The sequence below is a fragment of the Megalobrama amblycephala genome, linkage group LG3 (genome assembly GCF_018812025.1).
Source record: "Megalobrama amblycephala isolate DHTTF-2021 linkage group LG3, ASM1881202v1, whole genome shotgun sequence".
Taxonomy (NCBI): domain Eukaryota; kingdom Metazoa; phylum Chordata; class Actinopteri; order Cypriniformes; family Xenocyprididae; genus Megalobrama; species Megalobrama amblycephala.
The window spans coordinates 47,508,380-47,527,526 of record NC_063046.1 but is presented as its reverse complement, the minus strand read 5'-3'; the positions used below and the strand labels follow the sequence as shown (position 1 = coordinate 47,527,526).

At 37.5% G+C, this 19,147-nt stretch overlaps 2 protein-coding genes across 7 annotated transcripts; one reads left to right on the top strand and one right to left on the bottom strand.

Moving 5' to 3' along the window:
- The first annotated feature begins 79 nt into the window (after positions 1 to 79).
- trip6 (thyroid hormone receptor interactor 6) lies at positions 80 to 14,494 on the top strand. 5 transcript variants are annotated; one of them, XM_048185783.1, is made up of 11 exons: positions 80 to 224; positions 680 to 741; positions 2,004 to 2,217; positions 3,293 to 3,450; positions 3,960 to 4,064; positions 7,621 to 8,184; positions 9,181 to 9,274; positions 9,364 to 9,533; positions 9,655 to 9,833; positions 10,045 to 10,165; positions 12,553 to 14,494. In XM_048185783.1, the coding sequence occupies exons 3-11, from the start codon at positions 2,013 to 2,015 to the stop codon at positions 12,682 to 12,684; spliced, it is 1,728 nt and encodes a 575-aa protein (XP_048041740.1). In that variant the 5' UTR covers positions 80 to 224; positions 680 to 741; positions 2,004 to 2,012; the 3' UTR covers positions 12,685 to 14,494. The 5 variants fall into 5 exon arrangements, with proteins under 5 accessions (XP_048041740.1, XP_048041744.1, XP_048041742.1 ...); XM_048185787.1 differs by having other exon boundaries at positions 81 to 224; positions 9,184 to 9,274; XM_048185785.1 differs by lacking the exon at positions 80 to 224 and adding an exon at positions 231 to 557.
- A 49-nt stretch (positions 14,495 to 14,543) lies between these two features.
- sst5 (somatostatin 5) lies at positions 14,544 to 19,144 on the bottom strand. Of its 2 annotated transcripts, none has more exons than XM_048185789.1 (3): positions 19,013 to 19,144; positions 16,123 to 16,236; positions 14,544 to 15,222 (listed from the first exon to the last, which is right to left on the bottom strand). In XM_048185789.1, the coding sequence occupies exons 1-3, from the start codon at positions 19,142 to 19,144 to the stop codon at positions 15,031 to 15,033; spliced, it is 438 nt and encodes a 145-aa protein (XP_048041746.1). In that variant the 3' UTR covers positions 14,544 to 15,030. The 2 variants fall into 2 exon arrangements, with proteins under 2 accessions (XP_048041746.1, XP_048041747.1); XM_048185790.1 differs by lacking the exon at positions 19,013 to 19,144 and adding an exon at positions 16,317 to 16,722.
- Between the last annotated feature and the right edge of the window lie 3 nt (positions 19,145 to 19,147).

Below are 19,147 nucleotides of genomic sequence, written 5' to 3'. Positions count from 1 at the left end.
GCTATCGGAAATGTGATAATTCCCACTTCTGAAGTCGTGATAACGAGCTCATCGCAATGGGAGGGCGTTTACGTGCACATTTTTACCAAGGAAGCTCATATTTACGATCATTCGGAGAGCACGTGAAGGCAGCATAAATGTTAAAACGGCTTGCCATGTGACGTCACAGGTTTGGACCGCTGCACACAGGCCTCTGTCAGCCGCTGCTGGATCCTCCAGGAAAAGTAGGTTACTAAAATGAAACCGACAGAGAACTAAAAAGTACTTCACAAGTGTATTGGTTTAGCTACTAACCGAGAGCGAACACAGCTTACTGATAGTGTTTACTCACATCGTGTGAGATTGTATTTCTTTCAGAAGTAAAAAAAATCTCGCATAAATCAGCCGAGTCGACCTGAAGTATTCGCATTATTCAACAAACAAATAAACAGTTTAAACGGGATGTGATGCTACTCATCGACAAACTCAACGATCTAGAGGGCTCGTTTGTGTTTTTTAATGTTTAGGGAATATTTATATTAATGTTTAACAGTTGTATTAATATATACTACTTGGTGGTAAGTGCACTGGGCTGTGAATCTATGAACTGAACTTTTTAATTGAAACCCCACAGACACACAGCTTCAGACACGCAGACGCAGCTCGTCGGTTTATTTCATGTGCTGATTTCATTTTGCAGATGAAAACGAAGCGAGACGAGGCTGATGCTCGGTAGACTGGGAGTCTGCAGCGTTTCAAGAGGTAGAGGAAATTGTTAATGTCCTATTGTTTAAATAAGCCAGTAAACACAGGACACAAGTTACCATAGATGAGTTGTTGTTACGATGACGTTTATCTGTGTCGCACTTTCATCAGTCGATGTAACTTTGCAGTGTAACACAGGCTGCTGCAGGAGAGAGCAGCGGTTACACGTTTTATCGTAGATTAATGGGTTTTCAAAGATAAAAACATTGACATACGGGTGATTTATCGGCCTAACAATCCCCGGCTTTGAGTACGAGCTTTCACGGATTGCAGTGCCGTCCATTGTGGTCAGGCTGGACATTTCTCTGGTTGCAAACTAAGACATTTGTTAGGATGTAGATCAGTGCAATGATTAGCGGTCACAGTTGAAAAATACATCTTAAGATTATATTTGTTTTGTTACATGGTAGCTGGTCGTTATCTGGTCCAAACTGGTAGCCAATCTTGGACCAGCTACTAGTTAGTTATATTAAGATGGTCAAACTATTTTGGTGGGCATCATAACTGGCCAACCAGCTAGAAACCAGTTTCAAAGCCCCAGTTTGTATTTTAATGCTTAAGATTAGACTGTGTTTACACTTGTTCATTTGTTAGCACCTTGTGTTGTTGTGAGGTTTATTTGCTTTGTTTTCACAAGCTTATAATAACAAACACTCTTCAGCACTTGGACACAGGACATTGTCCAGCTCACACCAGATGGCTCAAATGAAAAGTTGATCATTACATAACATTTCCTATCTTATTTTCATGGACGGGCTCTGTAGATAAAGGATTGTGGATTAAGTGTTGGGGACAATGGCTATTGTAGCAATGGGAGACTTGAGAGAGGAGTGAATACATTGCAAGTACTGTGCACCTGTGGGAATTGTATGTATATATATATGTGTGTGTGTGTGTGTGTGTGTGTGTGAGAAAGAGAAATGCAATTTGACTAAGGAACCCTGGAATTCCCCTTTTGGCTGAGAATGGTTGCCTTTTCCTGCTTTTTAATTTGGCCCCTATTGTTATTGTGAAAACCATGCGTTGCCACTGGAAACCCAGCATAAAGCATAAACCTGTTTTGCGTAGTTACAGTTACGCAGTTTTTACAAGCTTGGACAGCACTGCTGTAACTCTTTGAGGTGTGGTTTAAATTAAGGTGTGTACTAGAAAATCTGGAGTTATATATTATTTAATCATTCTCATGCACAATTAAGACACAAAAAACTGAGAAAAGTTACACACAGTGACATAGTTTATATTCTGTGCTGTCCTTGTAGAAGCCTGGTATGTCTGGACCCACCTGGCTGCCTCCGAGAACCTTGGGTAGTTCAGATAGAGCCACAGCATCAATGTCACACTCTGGCCCCGCTCTCTACAGACCTCCTAAGAAAGGTCTGCCCGACCAGAGGCCCAAATATAACATGTATGAACAGAATGGTGGAACAGGAGGAAACGGGATGCCTGTAAGATATATGGCAACTGGACCTTCAGGTAAGAACCCTTAATCTTTCCAGTGCATGCTTGCTTCATTAAGGTTGCACAATATTGGGAAAAAAACTGACATTGTGAAATTTTGTTTTTCTGCTCTACATATTGCGACATGGGAGTGAATCTTTCTAGAATGATTGGGGTGATTTTGTAGGGGAGTGAATCTGTGTAGAAAATATTAAACAAATTACAAGCATAGATAAATACTATAGAACAAAGTTACAAATGAAATAAACAGTGCTTTTTCAGGTAAGTCTAACAGTATTCAGGTATAGAAATTGAATATTCAAATGTCTCAGCAGTCCGACATTTTTGTTTCCTCAGTGTAGCAGCTGGAGATATATAATGTCTGCACCAAAAAGCATTACAAATCTTCTGTTATTGGATGTACCAACGAACATAAGAGTCTCCATAGACTCTGCATCTGAGTCACTGAGGAAACCGCAGTTGAATTTAGTTTATGAAGGAAATGTACCGAAGAAAGTTGGTAAAGTGTTTCACAATCGAGGGTCAGTTCAACGCTGGATTTGCACAAAATATTAACATGACGGTCGACATGATGGTCAATGAGTTGAATCAACTACAACTACATACATTTATCCACTAACCATTCAGAAATGTCCAGTTGCATCCTAAAAAGTTGTAACTTCTTCCTGAGTCTTTCCATTACTGTCTGATTCCGGTTTGAACAATGTAAGGCTGAACACCACTACTGACTATTTCTGACATTTTGGCTGCGTGAGATTCTCCAGTTTTCTTTTTGTTGAGTTTCCCAAGCACAAGCTGAAAAAGCTCCGCCCTCTTCTGGAAAGGGGGCGGGGAGCAGCAGCTCATTTGCTTTTAAAGGAACACACACAAAAATGCTGTGTTTTTGCTCACACTCAAATAGGGGCAAATTTGACAAATGATCTGTGGGGTATTTTGAGCTCAAACTTCAAAGACACATTCTGGGGACACCAGAGACTTATATTACATCATGTGAAAAGGGGCATAATAGATCCCCTTTAAATAAATAATTGATTGAATACAATTTGACAGTTTGTGCTTCGTAACATTGAACTGATGTTTGTGTGCTTAGGTGGATCCATGCAACACCAGCATCAAGATGATCGCTCAGGGTCTGCTACCTATCATCCATTGCCTCCCCATTTAGGAGACCGATACTATGCTTCAGGCCAGGGGCCCAAAGAAGACCACCACAACTGGAACCCCCGCATGGCCAGCCATGAACTTCATGTCTGTGAAATCCACATATTCATTTAGAAATATTGTTTAGGACTTGTTTTCTGTAAATATTAGTTCCTTAAATTTCCAAAAAAAAAAAAAAAACATCTATAAAGTATGTTGTTTGTATGAGCCAAACTTTTCCAGGCCTCAACTACAACTACAGTGTTTGAGGGTCAAAGTATATGTTGTTCACGGGCAGCCAATAAAGACCATAGGCTGACACTGTGCAAATTTGTAACATTGTTACGTAGGTTTGTAACTTGTAAATTATTGACGAAGCGTTTAGAGTTAATTCTTTCTTTTAGAAGACAATAACTTTATTTGTCGTGCACTTTGATCTTTAAAACTTTGCAGGCCTTTTACATTCACAAACAGCTATATTACACACTGCATGAAAGGACTAATATTTGAAAAAGCATAATAGAGACACTTTAAAACATTCCTCCCACATTTAGGCATTATTGTGCTTCTTGAAAGTATAATAATGTGAGTTTTGTTTGTGGCTGTTATTTGCTCAGAATCGGGGATCAGAGAAGCACATCTCTACTATTGATGCAGAGATAGACTCTCTTACATGCATGCTGGCTGACCTGGACAATCACCCTCAGAGCTCAAGCACACAGGTAAACACTTTAAAAGCAGTAACACATCAAATAATGCTTTAAACCATGTCCCGTGGGAAAAACAGTTTACCAATAATTTAAAGATTGCTTTCATATATATTAGTAAAAAAAAATGTTGCTAATAAAGAACTTGTTTACTGTTTTGCAAGTTGATAGTGTGCGGGATTTTCTTGTTTTTTCGTATTTCGACTTTACTAGTCTTATCCTACGCACCTATCTATGATCTACAGGTGTGCGACGCTAATTGACCATATGTATTAGATATATAAGAAAATGTGTTTCTTAAAGGATTAGTTCACTTTGAAATGAAAATTAGCCCAAGCTTTACTCACCATCAAGCCATCCTAGGTGTATATGACTTTCTTCTTTCTGATTAACATAATTGCTGAAATATTAATAAATATCCTGACACATCCAAGGTTTATAATGGCAGTGATAGGGTTCAGTGAGTATGAGCTGAACAAAGTGCTTCCATTCACATCCATCCATCATAAATATGTGCTCCACACGGCTCCGGAGTGTTAATAAAGGCCTTCTGAAGCGAAACAATGCGTTTGTGTAAAATAAATATCCATGTTTAACAAGTTATGAAGTCAAATATCGAGCTTCCGCCAGACCGCCTTCCATATTAAAATTACAAAGAAAGCGTAAACTGGCGTCGCGTCAATTATACTTTTTCCATAAGTTTAATAGGGAAGGCACATGACGTAGCGTAAGCTTTGTTCAGCTCATGCTCATTGAACCCTGTCACTGCCAATATAAAGCTCGGATGCGTCAGGATATTAATATTCATATTAATAAGTCATATACACCTAGAATGGCTTGAGGGTGAGTAAAGGTTGGGCTAATTTTCATTTCAAAGTGAACTAATCCTTTAAGACTGGAATAGATTACATCACTGGTTCTCAACAGGTTTGGCCATGGGACCAACATTTTCCCATGGTCATTAAGCTATGACTCAAATTTATAAGAATTGAAACCTACTATTTATTTCTCAAAAATGGTTGACACACACAGGCAGGGCATTCACCTCCATGTTGCTTTTATGCCACTGACTGGATGGGGCGGAGTCACGTGGTAGTATGTTTTTAAAGGGAAAGAATTAACAGGATTAAAAAAACGAAATAACCGACATGGGAAAATTACGTCGGTTAGAGATTCTGAATTTCGATTCCGATTACTTTTCGATTAATCGTCCAACCCTAGTTAGTAAGTTGTGAGCATTAGCCACCACAGTCATCAAAAATGTAGACAATCACACAAAGTGAAAATAAAGTGATATTTTGTTAAAGGTTATGGAAACTACAGTTACCATTTTAAATACACAATACTAACATGAACTCTTTATAATGTAATTTATTGGTACTTTCTGGTAATTTCATGACTTTATAATGGCTCGTTTCTACCGAGTGGTACGGTTCAGTTCAGTACAGTACGATTCGGGATGGTAAACCCTGATCCGGCTTGCATTTCCACCGCCAGCAGTACCCTTACTTGATAGGCGTGGTGTATGCCAGAAAGTAACGATCAATGTCATTCTTGTGTGAAGAAGAAAATGAGCATAAACAACAATGGAGGACATACAGCAGCTTTGTTTGAGCAAAGGCTGAAGGCTGCAAGGAAAAACAGCTGAAAAATACACACTGTGTTGCAACGGTATTGTGTTGTATTTCCCATGTAGCATGTGATTCTCTGTCAACCAATCAACGTTATGCAGTGAGTGTAGCTCCACCCTTTTGGTACCGGTACTATTGTGCTAGGTACCCCAACTGAAGGGTCCCAAAAAAGTGGTATGGTATGGTTCGGTTCGGAATTAGGGTATCATTCACAACTTCTGACAATGGAAATGGCAAAAATAATGCATACCGTATCGTACTGTACTGAACCGTACCGCTTGGTGGAAACAAACTATAATTGACAACGTAAATTGCTCATGCAGTTAAAGGGTTAGTTCACCCAAAAATGAAAATTCTGTCATTTATTACTCACCCTCATGCCGTTCCACACCCGTAAGACCTTCGTTCATCTTCAGAACACAAATTAAGATATTTTTGTTGAAATCCGATGGCTCAGTGAGGCCTCATAGCCAGCAATGACACTTCCTCTCTCAAGATCCATAAAGGTACTAAAAACATATTTAAATCAGTTCATGTGAGTACAGTGGTTCAATATTAATATTATAAAGTGACGAGAATATTTTTGGTGTGCCAAAAAAACAAAATAATGACTTATATAGTGATGGCCAATTTCAAAATACTGCTTCAGGAAGCATCAGAGCTTAAATGAATCAGTGTATCGAATCTGCTGTTCGGAGCGCCAAAGTCACGTGATTTCAGCCGTTGGCAGTTTGACACACGATCCGAATCATGAGTCGATACACTGATTCATTTCTGCTCCGATGCTTCCTGAAGCAGTGTTTTGAAATCGGCCATCACTAAATAAGTCGTTATTTTGTTGTTTTTTTTGGCGCACCAAAAATATTCTGTCATTGCTGGCTATGCAGGCCTCATAGAGCCATCGGATTTCAACAAAAATATCTTAATTTGTGTTCTGAAGATGAACGAAGGTCTTACGGGTGTGGAACGACATGAGGGTGAGTAATAAATGACAGAATTTTCATTTTTGGGTGAACTAACCCTTTAAAGAGTGTATGCCACAGGCACAGTATATCTGACCTGACAGGAAAGTTCATTTTTCTGAGGTGAGAGACTTTTTATTTCATAAGAAATTACGAAAAATGGTGTTAGAATAAGGACACTGACAAATAGCCTGACATAATCTCACCTGACACCACATAGGCTGAATCCCAAATGGCACCCTAAACACTTGCGGTCTTCCTACTACGAGTCTGCGCTTTTGTAACGTAACACCGCTTAGGCTTTCAGGAAGAAGTCTGCCGCAGAGCTCGCACCTGTGCAGGCTCAGCAAAAGTGTGCATTGAGGGTGCATATCTGCCGCAAAGGGGGCACTCGTGAGTACCCTTCTGAAGCCTAAAATTGACAAATAGGACACACTGCGGCCTCGTTGGACTTAACGGACATGTGCATACGGCAGCCATTGTAAGTCCACAAGACCGAAAGTGCATAGAAGTGTGTCGTTTGGGATTCGGCCATACTGAATCAGGACAAGTTGACAGTGCATTTTTCCTCAGTGCCTCTCAGGCACTCAGTGCTGAAGCAACAGCTTTCACAAATTTCTTTCAAAATAAAAGTCTTGCATCAGTAAAACATTTAGAATTACTTCTTTGTTGTTGTTTGTTTGTTGTTAGTTTGTTTTGCAACCCACTTTTGGGGGTTGTTCTTTCAAGTTGTTCCAAATACAACAAACTCGCACAGAAACATGACGCCTCATTGCAATAAGTCGCTTGACAAATAACTTGTGGCAACTAGCTTTGGCAAAAGTCATGTAGTGTATTCCAGCCTTTTGGGTAATGTATAGTATTGAGGTAATGTTGCACAGCTCTCTGGAATACTTGATTCTGATTGTTCTGATTCTGTTTTTGTTTTAAATTAAAAAATATGTATGTATGCAAAATTTCCTTTCTCTTTTTTTTCAGTTGTATGACAATGTGCCTTACAGCAAGCACCTCCCTACTGACCGCTATAACTCTTCCAACCAGATGGGGGCTCCACCGACAAGCAGGCCCTCAATGGGCTACCCCCCTCCACTCCAAAACCAGTACCACCCCGCCCCACCTTACACCTCTACACCTCAGCCAGACTACATTTACCCCTCCGCCCCCTCTTCCATCCACAAACCTTACCCACAACCAGTGCCTGCCTCCTACACCACTGCCTCAACCCCAACTGGTCCTCGCTTTACTGTACAGGTGAAAACGGCTCAGCCCGTCACCTATTCTCAGAGCGGACGACAGGCAGAGCAAGCTTACACCCCGCCGCCGCCCCGTCAGCATGCCTCTCGGCCCCCTCAGCAAGATCGGCCACATTATGAGGCACAGGGACAGGGCTGGTACCCACCTCCACCTCCCCCTGCCCAAGAACCTCATGGAGATCCAGGTGCCTATAAGGGAGGAGCAGGAAATATGCCAGGAGGAAGAGCCGGCCAGGGAGCACCGGTGAAGATGAGTCAAGACCAAGTGTCAGCATATCAGTCTAACAAGGTAAGACAGGGTTGTAGGAGAGGTCGATGTTGGTTTGTCAAGTTGTAACAGAGATGGGAACTCTGTCATAAAACCAAAGGCAGACTTCCTATTAAATGGCTTATATAAAAAGAAAAAAGGGTTAGTTCACCCAAAAATGAAAATTCTGTCATGAATTACTCACCTTAATGTCAGTCTACACCCATAAGACCTTCATTAATCTTCGGAACACAAATTAAGATATTTTTGAAATCCGAGAGGTATATGACTCGTCCATAGACGGCAATATAATCACCACTTTCAAGGTCCAGTAAGGTACTGAAGACATTGTTAAAGCAGTCCAGGCGACTGCAGTGGTTCATCCTTAATTTTATGAAGTGACGAGAATACTTTTTGTGCGCCAAAACAAAAATAACGACTTTATTCAACAATCTCTTCTCTTCCCTGTCATTATCCTTACGCAGGTGCCACAGTAAGCACAGTGAAGGCTTCCATGTTTACGTCCGAATGCCGGCTCATTATTGGCCAAAGCTGCACACGTGAGAAGCACGATGCATTTGTGTGATGCTAACGCAGGGCTTGGCCAATAATGAGTCGGCGTTCCAGAACCTGGGAGCGCTGGATGTAAACAATGTATGAGAATGACAAAGAAGAGAAGATATTGTTGAATAAAGTGGTTATTTTTGATTTTCTAATATCAAGTGTTTCTCAGAAATTGCTTACTGCGCCTTTAAGTGCTAAACAGTCATGAAAATGTTTCAAGTACACTTAAGTGGCCTTTTATTTCATCAATATTAGATTATCAAATATATTTATGATTTGAAGTGCACATGCAATACAGTTAAGTAAACTTCTTTTTCAAAAAGGTTTTGTGTGTGTGTGTGTGTGTGTTTAGACTACAGAAAGTCTGAGAGTGTTTAAAAATTACATTTGTACAAGAATGATAAAATGTTTACAAGTGAACAGCAAAAAGGTTTTATGTATGCAGTTTATCAATGTTCTTCCATGTTCTGCCAGCAGGGGTCAGCACCACGTCCAGAGGAAGAGTTGGATCGACTCACCAAGAAGTTGGTGTATGACATGAATCATCCCCCAACTGAGGAATATTTTGGTATGCTCCAATATTTAATGCATTTTTTCTTATTTTATGTGTACAGCGAGGGTCATGGATCTCTCTCTCTCTCCATCTTTCTCTCTCAGGTCGATGTGCTCGGTGTGGGGATAATGTTCTGGGAGATGGCAGTGGCTGTATTGCCATGGAGCAGGTGTTTCACGTGGAGTGTTTCACCTGCATCACCTGTCATGCCAGACTGAGAGGACAACCTTTCTATGCATTAGACAGGAAGAGCTACTGCGAGAGCTGCTACATAGTGAGTTGTTTTTTTTTCTGTCATCTTCTCTTGGTTTCTGCCTTTTTTTGTTTGTTTGTTTTTTTGGTAGCATATTTTACATTAAAACTTTTAACATTTTGTTCTTCCTCTCTGCTCACAGAGCACACTTGAGCGCTGTTCAAAATGCTCTGAGCCCATCCTAGACCGGATCCTGAGGGCGATGGGAAAGGCTTACCATCCTCGCTGTTTCACATGTGTGGTTTGCGGCTGTTGTCTGGATGGAGTGCCTTTTACTGTGGATGCCACATCTCAGATCCACTGTATTGAGGACTTCCACAGGTACTTACTCACTTCTCTCCTTTTGTTGTCCCTCTGTGTGGTGTAAAGCCACTGTTTCTGTTGATAAACAATCAAATGCAGATGGTGGAGTGACATGTTGTTTTTCTTCGCTAAATCTTTGCTTTTTTTATTAATATGAGGCTCTTCCAAATGTCCTACCAGTTACTGTATGGATTTTATCTCTAAAACCTTGTTTGCTTCCTTTTTTCAGGAAGTTTGCCCCACGCTGCTCGGTATGTGGCCAGCCCATAATGCCAGAGCCTGGGCAGGAGGAAACAGTGAGGATCGTTGCACTGGATCGCAGTTTTCATGTTAACTGCTACGTATGTGAGGTAAGAACCATCATTTTGTATGTTTATGTTGAATTATTGATGTAATGCACCAACTCAGATATTTGAGAATAGTTTTATTTTTAACATCCATGTAAAAATAAAGGGTTTCATTTAGTGATATATATATATATATATATATATATATATATATATATATATATATATATATATATATATATATATATATATATATATATATATAAAAAATATTTATTTCACTAAATTAAACCCTTTATCATTAATTTGGGGGATTTGGTTAATAATGACAATCATACTAAATTAATTTTGTAATTTGTAATTATCTAATTAAATATTATGCACTAATTAAATACATTTACAGAACAGAAATCTGAACATTGGATAAAGCCAGGTTCAAAATTGTTTTATTTTGGTGACATACACTATTAGAGTTAAAGGTTTTGGATATCTCTTTTTATCAATCCGTAAATCAGGATTACTGTCAATAGACAGAGAAAAATACATGTTCACCATGTTTTTTGGCATAAAATGTTAAAAGTATCTGGTGAATGATATATGAATAAACAACTTAAAGTACATTTTAAATCTTTTTCTTTTGTTATGCTTTAAGTAAACTTAATTTTTTTTAATTGAAGTCTAACATACTAAAGCACATAAAGTACTTGATTATAATTTAACTGTAGTGTTATTCAATATTAGATTTAAACTTTATTATATTTTAAATGCATTAAATTGCATGAAATACATGCAAAATCTGCAAATCCGAATCTGCAAAATGTTACGTTTTTACAAAGAGGCATCATTAAAAATACATGTTATTTCTTATTTAGTATTACAAAAGGTGAAAACATTCACTGATGCTCAAGAAGGAAACATGATGCATTAACAGATATACAACTGTAGAAGTTTCAGTAGAAATGGCATCAAAGTATACTTTAGTTTACCATGCGTGTCAGAACATTCACCAGTATTGAATTTAACCATGATTTTAAATACAATAGAAATAATTATGAAATTACATAAAGATGTATTTAAGTCCTACATAAGTCAAGTACATAAGGGTCAAAAAAGCAAAGATGGCTTTTGACGATGCTGATTTATTTTGATTGGTAACAGCCCTATAGTGTCTTATTATTCTGATTTAATAAGGCAAGACACTACAGGCTATACCACTGTTCATTCAGGCACTAGTCAATAGCTGCATTTCCATTATCCTTCAAATTGCCCAAATTGAAATTTACGAATTGAAAATGCGCCCAATGGAAACGCGTCAATTTCACAAAAACTCCCATATATCGCAGAAAAGTTTTTCCGCTCAGATGAGGTGGTTTTTCAGGCAATTTGAAAAGGAATATTTCGCAAAACTGCAATGGAAACAGTTTTTTCACATTTACAGGTCACCTGGCGTACGTAAAAGTCGATCATTCTTTAAAGATGTCATGGTATGTTTGGACAGAAGATGAGACGGAGTTCTTTATTGAACTGATAAAAGGCAAAAGAATTACAGGACTACTGGATTCTAAACAATAAAGAAACACCACAATTTATCAAGACCTTGAAGCGGGGGAGAAACACCCAGAAACGCCTCATAGGTAGCCACTCCCAAGTTTAAGGGGCTTTCCTTGCCAATAATGCTTGGAAACATGCCTACGTCTCCTTCAATTAAAAATAATTGCTAGTGCAGTGGCTGCGATGAAAACCTACTAACATCCGTTGCCATGATTTTTGGAATGACTTATCGCTAGAGGAAAAATTGTTTTATTCGCATAACATCAGTTAATGGAAATGCCGTAATTTTGCAATAGGTTTGTTTTTTTTGTTTGTTTTTTTTGCACAAATCTGTAATGGAAACCTGTTTAATTTTAAGATTTTAGGCTATTTTGCTTTTACCTCTTTCAGACTAGTGAAAAGAATATGAGTAGTTTTAGATTTCTCCATTGTTTTTAATTAATTATACTGTTCGCAAAGCTTTGTGGGATTATAGTTCTTTACATCCCTTCTTTGGCTTATTGTCTGATTTTTCAAATTCTTTTTTGCTTCAAATCATAGTTTGTAATGTTATGATTCTCCTTGTAGCTGGTTGGTTTGGTTCATGGCTTACAATGTTTTAATGAAGACGAAAATGGAAAAATACTTCAGAAACCAGCGCTGCTGAAAAAGTGGTCGGGCGCTGTTGCACCCTGTAGGACTGTTACTAATCAAATGAAATCAGCATCAACAAAAGCCATCTTGACGCTGCAGAGGTGGCACAGAAGCTGCATCTGAAGTGGCATTTTTAGATGTATTTACACATTGTTAAATACGATGAGTTGGCATGAATGCATTTACACTGCAGTTACAAATGCATGCATAATACTATGAGATTAATTGTATTAAAAATAACATTTTGAATATTGTTTGGGTTGTAGGAGTGTGGTCTTCTCCTCTCTTCAGAGGGCGAGGGAAGAGGCTGCTATCCCCTGGACGGACACATACTGTGCAAGAGCTGCAGCGCCCGTCGCATCCAAGATCTCTCTGCCAAAATCTCCACTGACTGCTAATGTCCCGTCCTGTCTCGCGCGCCCTTTCTCCGCTTCATGGTTATTCTTCAGAATGTACCACTATCTAAACATCCACCACCTGATATTTCTTCCATCCTCAACCTTACACACTAAATATCCACATGTCGATTGCACAAATAATATGAAGACATCCCTCTCAGGGTAGCATAGAGCTGTGAACAAAAAAACAATAGCTCTTGTGCTTAGAGTAGTTTCACTGGAAAGCTGTTTCTTAAATAAAACAGGAAAAACAGGTGGTGAATGAAATGTGATGGTGTTTGTGTATAATCCTCCACGCATGTATGTTTATACAAAATGTGAGTCTTGTGAACAGGGTGCATTTCTAACTTTGGAGAAGCAGTCACTGCTCTTAAGAGTTTTTACAAGTTTCCTCAAATAATGCCCCAATTCTGCTGGCAGTTGGGGTCACTTCATATCGTCCCCTTTCAGATGCTCTTTTATATCATCTCTGTTCTCTTATCCTCTCAAAAACAAAAACATGATGTTTTCTCCTGCTACACTCGGCGGAGATCAAGCGCTCGTTATTTTAATACTTGAAATCATGATTGTTGAAGGATATTATTACTGTATTTCGTTTACTGACTTGATATTGATTTATTATCGTTACATTCATCGTGATGCTAAAGACACTTCTGGTAAAAAGGTGGAAAGTTTAACATGGGCAGCTTTTTTTTTTTCTTCTTTTTTTCCCCCCGCTGCTCTTGTCACTCCGCTTGGTTAAAACTCTAGGTTTATGCTGATCTCTTAAGCTGTTATAAGAAGCGTGGTGTCAGATAGGAGTAAAGGGTAAATGTGTGTACCATTAACACTTCCCTGAAGGAAATCTCTTGAGAGGTGTGTGTTGAGCTGCAGTCATGTTGTTGAGTTTTCTGTTCTGCTCAGTGGTTTGGTTTTGGCAGCAGAGTGGATCATTTTCGAGGAGTTTGAATAGTGAGAGAAATAGTGAGCAATTAGGGAAAGGAATCTGCTAGTTTAGAAGAATGACAAATGTGACCTGTTAGAATTAGAACGTTTCTCATAACATCAAGGAAGTTTGTTGCAATTTTGTTACTAAACATACAGACTAACGGAAGATAAATGGACAAGTATGAAGGTTACAAAAAGGTTAAGTATGCACTAAAATGACTTTCACTTCAGATTCAGATTATGCATCCGACTTTTGTGCAAAGAGATTGTTACTGACTGGCTTTATTTTTTTTTACATCTTTTTTTTTTTTGTAATTGCTTTATTTTGTGTCAAAATGCATTTTTATTTGTTTGTTATTTGAATAATGTGCAACAGCAAGCATTCGTTACTTAATGCCATTATACAAAAAGGTTTCACATAAGGTGTTGGTTGCTTGAAACAAAAAAAAGTATTTGCGCTGACAAATGTTACAATTGTCTAGAAACTAAACGCATAAAGTGGTTCAGATGGTTGCATGCTTTATTTATTGGTTTGTCTGGAATATTTTGTAAGAATGTTCAAACATAGTGTCCATCTGATCAATTTGCTGCCAAAAAAAACTTTTTCTAAACTCGTCAACATAGTAGATGATCTCTAATTGATAAAGTAGCACTGGTACTGCACAGTTTGTTTTAATGGCTGATGTACTTTTCAAGCTGCCAGTTTATTTCAGGGCTTGTTTGGATGAGTTTGCATCTTTCCCTCATATTGATTGTAAGGAGACACAAAGATCTGCTTTATAAATCCATCTGTTTTATGTCTATTGATTTCTAGTTTGTACTGACCGTTGTTTCTGATTTATGATTTAATGAACTGTGAAAGAAAAGAAAAAAATAGCCATAAGATTTTGTGTGCTTGCTTTTTGTATTACATAAAGCCAATCACACATGAATACAGTTTCCCTGATCACACTTTATTACAGAGGACTAGCAAATCCAATGACACTGTTGCAAGGTCAACACAACACATCTATATCAAGATTTTTTCAATTTAATTTAAACTGAAATCATATAATCACTTGCTATCAAGCTTGATAGTACCAGAACACAAATATTTAATACCATACAGTGTGTACAAGTCCATTAAACACTAGACAAAAAGAATTTAACTCTCTGTACTGGAATAGTATAAACAGTTGTTATTTAACAATATGCGTGCTGCTGAATTTTAATAAGAACATTTTTGCTAAATACAGATGGTATCATAAAGAGAAGGAGAAACCGAAGACATTATAGTTTTGTTTTTACAATCCATGATACAGGCATAAGGCAAAAATGCACATGACCAGAAATCCTCTAAAACATCAACTAATATTGACGCCTACACAATTATGACAATGTAGGGTTTCAGTTGAGGTTTTTGTTTACCAAGCAATTTGACTAACATGAGGTGAAGGTTTTCCAGTAGAAATTCCGGCATCCTACTTTCCGTTCTCGTTGGGAGAGGGGAATCTGGCGAACCACTTCATTGTGAACATCAACATCATCAATGCTTCCAAGAGCATCTTTCTCCTCAGGTGCCATCGACTCAAAAAGTTGCTTCAGAAGGAGCAAACGAGAGAGATCCTGAAGCTGAAGACAGAAAAGGTATTTCAAGGTCAAAAAGAAAAACAAAACTATAATTTGAACTTGTGCATGTTACTGTTTTTGTAATACTTTACAATAAGGTTGAACGGAAACGTACTCCATAAACGCTACTTTTCAGAAAATGGAAAAAAAAATGTATTTTTTACTTTATTTTAAATTATTTTTTATATAATTAAACACCGCGTTGTCGAAGTTGATATAGCCTAGTGTTAATTGTGTAAAGAAAACTGTGCAAAGAACCAGTTCTTTATTATTACTTTAATATTTTTGTATACAAGCAAAGACGGTCCAAACCGCACTTCATTTTAAATTGAGGCGGGTGGAGTAAAGTTATGAGATTTGACTGACAGTTGAGCCAATGGAGTTACGAGATTTAGTCACAAGCTCTAGTTTTTTTAAAAAAAATACTTTTCATTTTCATTAATTTCATATAAAAACACACTCACAGGGTGACCAATAGTAAGGATTTATGGGTGGGGGGGGAAATAAATAATTAAAAATGACGAAATATGGAGATATTTCTATATGGCTAGGATTTCAGTGACGTTTAACATTAGTTACATTAGTTAATATGAACTAACAATGAAAAATACTTCTAAAGCATTCATTATTTTTAATGTTAATTTCAAAATTTACTAATACATTATTAAAATTAAAATAATTTAATGAACCTGAGCTAAAATGAACTATAAGCGCTTGTATTTTTTAAAAAAGAAGAAAGATTTATAAATACTGTTACACATAAATTGCTCATTGTTATTTTTTAAATAGCTAATGCATTAAAAAAACATTAACTTCTGGGACCTTATTGTAAAGTGTTACCATAATTTATAATCCACACAGACGTGACCATCAAAACTAACTGTAGAAAAGCATGTGTTCTACCTCATTCTCCTTGGGTTCCACTTCAGATTGTAACAGCTGGAGCAGCAGGTCTCCTCTAGGCGCTGAACTGACGCTGCACAGCAGCAAAGAGACCGATAGAGTCGCCACGACCACCTGTAACGGGGAGAACATCTTAAAGCTGTAAAAACACTGCCTTTTAGAGTGCTTTAAGGATGACAAGCTTATATAGGCACCAAAGGTGGGATTCTGGGGTCGATTAGAGAGAACTTATTGGTCGAAACATAACCACGAAGGATGATGAAGGTGGTTGTGTGGGTGTAGAGAAGCAGGGGTAAAGGGTGAAGAGACATTTGTGCGAGGGGAGGGACTCCCAGACCCAGTAGGAAAGATGTTTGATAAGGTCACACAGGTGTTAACTTTTACATCAGAAGCCGTATCAATTAATTAATTAATCAATGTTATTTGCAATAATATGTCATGTAACAATTGATCATCTAGAACATAAAAATACTTGTGTTTGACAGGCGAAAGTATTTTTCAACTTCAGTGGTAAGGAACTAATGAACTAGTGAGATCTTAATTATAGCTGAGTGATGATACTATCATGCCCCAGTAAGGCATGTTGTGTCACTTGTGATTTGGAGAAGCGTGCATTTCTGTGTCTTGTTCTCACTATGAGGTCCTCTTTAGAAGGAGGAATTAATGATGCGAAGTGACTCAAATGTTAATTGGACTGCTTAGTCATTACTTCACACCATCCTCCATCTCTGATGATATGGGTGACTGCATTACAGTATATATATATATATATATATATATATATATATATATATATATATATATATATATATATAGGTCCAGTCTATCGGATCAAATCTGATACTCATGTGTGGCTTATATTAGACAAATGTGCACCTCTAAATGCCACCCCTCTCTGAACCCACATGAACCAGGACTTCGAGAACTCAGAGGGCAATTACTCAGACTTGGTTGACTCAGTGGGTGGCCATTAACATTTACAAAGGAGAGGTGGGCATGCCAGCGCTATGGGCCACATGCTGGGCATGTAAATGAGGCCCAGCTCATCCTTGGTTTAATATACGTATATTAAGTAAGCACCATTATTGAGATAGACAGAATTGTTTACTTTTTTGTGACAGATGACTAAATGTTTCAGAGTGACAAGACCCATGTAATGTAGTTTAGATGAGTGGAAATGAGTTTTCCATTGGTCCCTATAAGATGATCAGAGTGGCACACAATCAGATGGGTTTTTATTGCTGCTGGAAAGAGAAGAATAATGATTTTTGTAATAATAATAATAATATTACTGTTTTTGTCATTAAGGGGTATGGAGTGTAGTGATTTGAAAAAAACAAACAAATGCATTTTAGCATAAGGCTGCAACATAAAATACTTTCTGAATATACAGAGCCCACTCTAAAAAAATGGTGCTATATAGTACTAAAAGTGGTTATTTGGCTCGTAATCATAGGGGAACCACTTTAAGTGCTGTATAGCACCAAATCTTGATGCTTCGGTGGTTCTTCAGTGGTTTTTTGGGGTGGTTAAGGTGATATATAGCACCACTGCCATACAAAGAAAGTTATTCCCCTTTAAAGGTTCTTTACGAGCCAAAGAACCACTGTTGGTGCTGTTTAACACCATTTTTGTTGAAGAAATAAAATGTGATTTGGCATCTCTTATGGGTTCTACATAACACCAGGTGACAAAGGTGCTGTAGAGCACCTTTAAAGATTTGGTGCTACATTGCACCAAAAGTGGTTCCCCTATGATTACGAGCCAAGAACCACTTTTAGTGCTAAATAGCACTTGTTTTTTAGAGTGTATAGAAAATCATCACACCCCTTTGAAATAGTTACTTTATTTGTCGTACAGCCTGAAATAATAATAAAAAAAACTTTTCCAGCTTTATTTACAAATTTTTCTTTACAATATCAAAGTAATGACAAAAAAAAAAATTCTGAAAATTAATGAAAAAACTGAAAAAATAGAAAAACAGGGTTAGAAAAGTCATCAGTCCCCTGATTTAATACTTCGTTTAGCCACCTTTAGCTTTAATTACCACCATTAAAGGGTTAGTTCACCCAAAAATGAAAATAATGTCATTTATTACTCACCCTCATGCCATTTTACACCCGTAAGACCTTCATTAATCTTCGGAACACAAATTAAGATATTTTATTTGAAATCCGATAGCTCAGTGAGGCCTCCATAGGGAGCAATGACATTTCCTCTCTCAAGATCCATAAAGGTACTAAAAACATATTTAAATCAGTTCATGTGAGTACAGTGGTTCAATATTAATATTATAAAGCGATGAGAATATTTTTGGTGTGCCAAAAAAACTAAATAAGGACTTATATACTTATAGAAGTATTAAATCAGGGGACTGACTTTTCCAACCCTGTTATTCTAGTATTTATTATTATTATTATTATTATTATTTGTTATAAGGCAAAATGTGTAAATAGAGCTGATATATATATATATATATATATATATATATATATATATTTATTTTGGAAAGGGTTTTGATTTCAGGCTGTATGAAAAATAAAGTAACTATTTCAAAGGGGTATGATGATTTTCTATAGGCACTGTATAAAATGATTATTTTTGACAGTCACACTGTTAATTATTTCACTAAATGCCAGGGTCACACTGGTTTAATATAATTTGAATAGGCTATAAATACATTGCACTTTTATAGTCACGAAATTAGGTTATTCTTTTCAAAAGCAAAAAGGTTTTGAAAAGAGGGCAGCTTGTTGTCTTCATGTAAAACTTGATTTATCATGTGTATCTAATACAAATATACATGGGTGTGTTCTGTACATGTTGTTAAACTACAAATCATTCATCAGCACATTCGTCGAAAAGACCACAGACAAAAATCTTGACTTACCCCAACATGACTTTTATTTTGAAGAGACGTAATCAGTTTGCGCATGCGCCTGTCACAAAGCAGGAAGTAACTATTCCAAACTGTCAACAGTCCAACGCAGTACCAGTCACGACCGCTTGATTCTGTCCTCATATT

Excerpts from the sequence above, each read along its gene's own strand:
- sst5 (XM_048185789.1), bottom strand. The coding sequence starts at position 19,144 with ATGAGGACAGAATCAAGCGGTCGTGACTGGTACTGCGTTGGACTGTTG. Across the intron at positions 16,237-19,012 it reads AAAATAAAAGTCATGTTGGG|GTGGTCGTGGCGACTCTATC; the intron begins GTAAGTCAAGAT and ends TCCCCGTTACAG. Across the intron at positions 15,223-16,122 it reads TGGAACCCAAGGAGAATGAG|CTTCAGGATCTCTCTCGTTT; the intron begins GTAGAACACATG and ends TTCTGTCTTCAG.
- trip6 (XM_048185783.1), top strand. The coding sequence starts at position 2,013 with ATGTCTGGACCCACCTGGCTGCCTCCGAGAACCTTGGGTAGTTCAGAT. Across the intron at positions 3,451-3,959 it reads TGGCCAGCCATGAACTTCAT|AATCGGGGATCAGAGAAGCA; the intron begins GTCTGTGAAATC and ends TTATTTGCTCAG. Across the intron at positions 4,065-7,620 it reads CTCAGAGCTCAAGCACACAG|TTGTATGACAATGTGCCTTA; the intron begins GTAAACACTTTA and ends CTTTTTTTTCAG.